This window comes from Cryptomeria japonica, chromosome 10 (assembly GCF_030272615.1).
Source record: "Cryptomeria japonica chromosome 10, Sugi_1.0, whole genome shotgun sequence".
Classification (NCBI taxonomy): Eukaryota; Viridiplantae; Streptophyta; class Pinopsida; order Cupressales; family Cupressaceae; genus Cryptomeria; species Cryptomeria japonica.
The window spans coordinates 704,199,311-704,204,820 of record NC_081414.1 but is presented as its reverse complement, the minus strand read 5'-3'; the positions used below and the strand labels follow the sequence as shown (position 1 = coordinate 704,204,820).

Here is a 5,510-nt window from a genome sequence, read left to right as displayed (position 1 = left end):
TGTTTGTTTATTATTTTTTATAAATTAAAAAAATCAAATTCATAAAGTTTTTCCAGTCTATAATGATTAATATGCTTTCTTTTGGATTAGATCATGTAGATTTTTTTCTTATTTAACATTTTAGAATTTTGTAGATTTTTTTCTTATTTAACATTTTAGATCAAAATTCTATGATCCATAATGAAAATAGATTGCAAAAGAAGAAAAGAGAAAAGAAAAAAAATTGTTTACTGTTTTTTCTTTTTTCTTTTCTTTTTTCTTTTCTTGCTATCTGTTTTGTTCATTTGAAAGATAGATCATTTCTTGCTATCTGTTATGCTCATTTGGAAGATAGATCATGAAATGTGATTTGAAACATTGTTAAAAAACAATTGCACAATCAAATCTAAAAATATTTCAAGAATAATTAATATATTTAACAAATTAACATTTATATTTGATACCAAATTCTAATAAATAAGCAATATACATGTCCATATTAAGGATGAACCAAGCATCCAGTTCAAGCTGCCTGAGCAACAATCCGCATTCCCATTTTCAATGACAGAGAAGTCTACAAATTGAAAAAAAACACAATTCCAGTTGATATTTCAGATAAATAAAAAGAGGGTAAACTGCAAGATACAATTTTTAATCTAGAATGGCACAACAAAAGCAGCCAATAGCCACTAACAGCCGTTGTTCTAGATGCATCCAATCTAAGTTTTCAAAGCAATGCTGAGATTTGCCCCACTATTTGGTGACAATAAATTAACAGACATTTAAAACTTGAAAACCATAATATTTTTCAAGCTAGTAGCACTTTGAAGTCTAATTGCCCTTTTTTCTAAGATAAAGTTCATTAAACTTTCTTTGGGTTTGAAGGACTTTCTTGGAACTAGCTGCTTATTTGGGTTCTTAATATCATTAAACTTCATAGTTGAAGTTTATCTCTGACCTTGGTCACAGGGTGAAGATCAAGAAAAGGGAGGCTCAAAAACCAAGAGCAATAAATGGATAAGTAGAAAGAAATATACTTGCATGTTGTGACCTGAAAACAATGTTTACATACAGTACAAATTGAACACTCTATCAACCCATTTATCTACTCCAATACTGAGCAGGATGTACTACATATATACCACTATTACTACACTCAAGTGCAACTGATTATTACCATATGTGTATCAACATATGGACCTATAGCACCCAGATTGTTGGCCCATTTCCATACCCAACCTTGAAAATATTCTTAGAAAATATGGCAGAATGAAAAGCAAGAACAGGCCTCTGTATATACAGTTACAGTACCTTTCAGGAAACACTGGTAACGACAGCCATAAGAAATCAAGGCCAATGATCCCACAGGAAACGAACTTTGTCATCCAATTTAGTGTAATAACAAGGCTCCTCCTCTTGAACTTGAACTATGTTTTCCTCAAATCTGGGAAAAACTTTTTGTTCCATGCTTCCCTCCAAAGATGGTGTAGGACCCCCATAAGTACATGTGCCCAGTTGGATCGAACTGCAGATAGCTTCATTAATTTCTTTCATGTTCTCTGGATCCACAACAGTCTTTACCTGATTGTCAATCTTAAATGTATTCCTTAGTCTCTGAATCTGACCATCATGACAAAAACTAAAATAGGTAAGCCTGTGCATGTGCTTCATTAAGAAACAAAATTGGTTGGATATGGAAAATTCTCAATTTTAGTTTTCTAGGTACTAACAAATCTATTCATTTCTTTGTGCTGTTTCGGATTTGATTATGTATTTCAGGAAGTAAGAAAGCTCAGAGTAGAAATAGATTGTTGCATTCCAAAGGAGATTATAAAGAGGTCTGCAACAATCTATTTTCTTTATTTCTGAATTTTCTTACATTCTGATGACGGATCACTGAGTGTGATGATGTGATTCAAAAGTTAATATAAATAAAAACACACAACAAATCCAAAAATAGCACAAAAAAATACTATAGATTATAAAAAATTGATATCACAAATCAATTCATGATCACTAAAGATGAGTTAATGGACACCATTAGCTATGAAAATGGCTTATGAAGCTCTATCCCATATATAGATTTGAAGTTTCCAAATGCCAACTATTTCAGACCTTTGAAATGGTTTGGACTTGAAAGAAATCAAGTTATTTAAGCCATACAAGTAGACCCACAAACCAATTTGTAGGCTAAATAGTGTGATACTTAATAAGAATGCACTCCCAATGCATATATATTGAATTGAATGCTCACCTCAGCCTGTAGTTTACTGTTCTCTTCCTTGAGGTTGACATAATGAGCCTTGAAGGCCTCATAGTCTTGCTTGAGAAGAGCATAGTCCTTTTCAAGCTGTTTGGTTTTCCACCTGGCTCTCCTGTTCTGAAACCAGATTGCAATCTGCCTGGGATGGAGACCCAGAGACCTTGCAAGCTTCAATTTTCTCTCAGGCTCCACCCTCTTCCCTTGCTCAAAGTTCTTCTCCAGAGCCCTCACCTGCTCCATAGTCAACCTCCTGCATTTCAGCTTTTTCTCTCCATTAGAGCTATCATTATAATACTCATCCAAATCTTCAGCAATGCCCTCATCAAAACTTGTGTCAAAGCTGGTGGCTGAATAAGCAATGGTCCTCTTCATCTTCACCATCACTACTGCTGCAATTGAAGATAACAAGGAGTTATAGTTTCAAATTATAATGGGTCTGTTTGGCAGCCTGTGAATGTCAGTTCAATCAATACACACTAAAGACCAGCAAGATTTGGAGTAGTCAAATCATCCTTTAAATATGTAAGTTGTCATTTCTATATCTCCACGAGGCATCGACTGGCGTCCTTTTCTCCATCACTTTCTCTGACGTCATGCTTACGTTTTCCAGCGTACATGTCACGGCAGGATCAAATTTTATATGAATTACTATATCTGTAAATATTCCTTTCAATATCAAATGCTTGATCAATTCATGTGCTCATCCATTGAAGGGTAGATTGTCACAGGCCTCTGCAAAAGATTTATTAGTGATTTGACTACCTAGGTATGGGGTGGGTTTGGAAAATCCAGAAAAGTTTCGCCCTGAAATATTCCTTCCACATTACCTACAGACCACGAAAGCCTCTAATTGTGGGCTTTGTCTCCTTTGTAAGAACAATTTTACAGAATTCTCAAACCCACCGAATAATTACATTTTTGCACGGACAAATTTGTCACCCTTTGTAAGACCAGAGTTTGTAATTTTCTCTAATTTCTTTAACACATGGAATATCTTTACAGTATAACCAGAATCACAATTAAACAGTTTTCAATGAAGAAAATGATGTTCAGATTAGTTTTGGGTTCGTTCTGATTTGATCAGTAGTTATTATACAAGTGGTATGCTTGTTATATATTAAGGATGCTTCTTAATTTTTATACTTTTTATTCATTTATCTTGTTCGTATTCACAAGTGTGGAAGTGAACCTCCATAATTTGTAGAAATGAGACTACACTTCTATTTCTAAATTTAAATTCGGGCATGTTGATTCTTTCACTTATTTTTTGTGTCAATTTGAACACAAAATTTGTGAAGATATGTTCTAAGGTATTGGTTTTACTTGAACAAACTGTAATTCATCTTAAGATGATCTAAGAACATCTCTTCGAGCATCATAGCATTATCATTTGAGCATATAATAGAATGTCAACATTGCATCACAAACATGTATCAACGTTATAGACATCATTGCATGTTTGCATGTTTGCATGTTGTCTTCCAACATTTTCCAATTTGTTTAGTAATAAGCGCTTAACAAAGCGAGATCACCTTGCCTAATAAGCTCTTAAATGGTGTTTATTAACACCATGCATTTCAAACACAGGTCATTGACATCAATAAACAAATTTTAAGGAACAAAACTAGTGGATTTTATATCCATGAACCAAATCCAAATGTGCACACAAGATTCAATTTCGCACTCACAAAAATCAATTTTGTAATTGGGAAAGTGAACTAGATCATCAAAAAAATTCATCAACATTCAAATACACACTTATCATCGTTATTTGACTCTATTTTTAGATTCAACTAGGTATGCATTTTCAATCCTATCTTTTTATCTTAGATTAAATTGACTCATTGTGATTCAAATAATTTACCTTAAATATTTACATTTGTGTTAATTGGTGAACTTGACTTTCAAACCCTCTACAATTTTACTCTAGGGGCTTAACCTTTGTTATAACTTTGATTTTTAGATATGATACTATTGATTAGTGTACCTTTATTTTAAAGTTGACTAGGATTTGTATCCAACCTAATATGTACTTCATGTTGCTTTTTTTAATTAGGTTTAGGATATTATTCTTTCTTATCTCTTTAAGCCTTACTTGAACAAACCTTCCTTGTGCAATTTCATTGTTAGATTTTTATCACAAAAATGTATTTTCCCCCTTCCTTACTGAGCTTGCTTCTTATAACAAGTACACCTCATATGCCAATATATTTTATGACAATACCTCTTTTGTGGCCTATATAGTGACTTAGCTACTACTTTAACCCTATATCCATTTGATACATCTAGGGGTTTTGATTTGCATGATGTTGTAGCTAATGAACATATTCCTTCTCCATTTCATGACATTTTTTCTTTTACATCTATAGATTCTTCTTTATGTGTTTCTATCGCTTCATCTTTTCTTGTCCTATCTAGAGATATAGATGCACATAGTTTACCTTCTCATGATGCTCCTAGTTCTTCTTCTCCATTTTTGTAACTTTGGATTTATTGATGATGTATTTAAAATGGGGATTACAATGTTATTTAAATTTTTATATCATGATGTGGATCATGAGTAATTGATTCATAATGATTTAGTTTATGAAATTAACATTCTTTAAATGTGCTTATGATAGATTCATTTAATGGTAACAAATATCCAATTTTACATGTTAAAAAATTTTTATCCTTATAATATGCTCATATATAATGATGATACATTAACGTAAGTATTTGGTAATACGTTGATTAAACAAAGATAAGAATATTTTTTATTTGTGCCATACCTATTGTACATAATTTCATGCTTCACCATATGCTTCTATAGATCATTTTAATTTTGGGTCCCAAATAAGTGTTTCATATGGATTTCATTTTTTATAATTCTGTGGCCCTTATTTGGAGAATCCTATGGATTTTTCTATATGTATCATGTGGTGATGTATCTCTTTTTGATCTCCATATGAATCCTTATCTAAGTCCTTGTAAAAAAATTCATGATATATCTTTGAGTACTTGTGAGATGCATTCTTCTACACCTTTTCTTGTACATGACTTAGACGTACATGCAACATAAAAAGAGTGTGAGGATATTGTACAATATTTAGTAGACATATGTGAGGATAATGTGCTAGTAGTTAGTGATACTATCCATTCCCCCCCACTATTAAATATTTGATATGCATATATGTATATGGGGTGTGTTAAGAATGATCTTTCATATTATTTGAGCTCTCCATCATGAGTAGTTTAGACTATCTAGATATTCATATTAATTATTATG

At 32.3% G+C, this 5,510-nt stretch overlaps 1 protein-coding gene across 1 annotated transcript; it reads right to left on the bottom strand.

Annotated features, from left to right (window-relative positions):
* Positions 1-560: 560 nt before the first annotated feature.
* LOC131078203 (homeobox-leucine zipper protein ATHB-13) lies at positions 561-2,733 on the bottom strand. The gene is made up of 2 exons (XM_058015864.2): positions 2,234-2,733; positions 561-1,599 (listed from the first exon to the last, which is right to left on the bottom strand). The coding sequence occupies exons 1-2, from the start codon at positions 2,621-2,623 to the stop codon at positions 1,327-1,329; spliced, it is 663 nt and encodes a 220-aa protein (XP_057871847.1). The 5' UTR covers positions 2,624-2,733; the 3' UTR covers positions 561-1,326.
* Between the last annotated feature and the right edge of the window lie 2,777 nt (positions 2,734-5,510).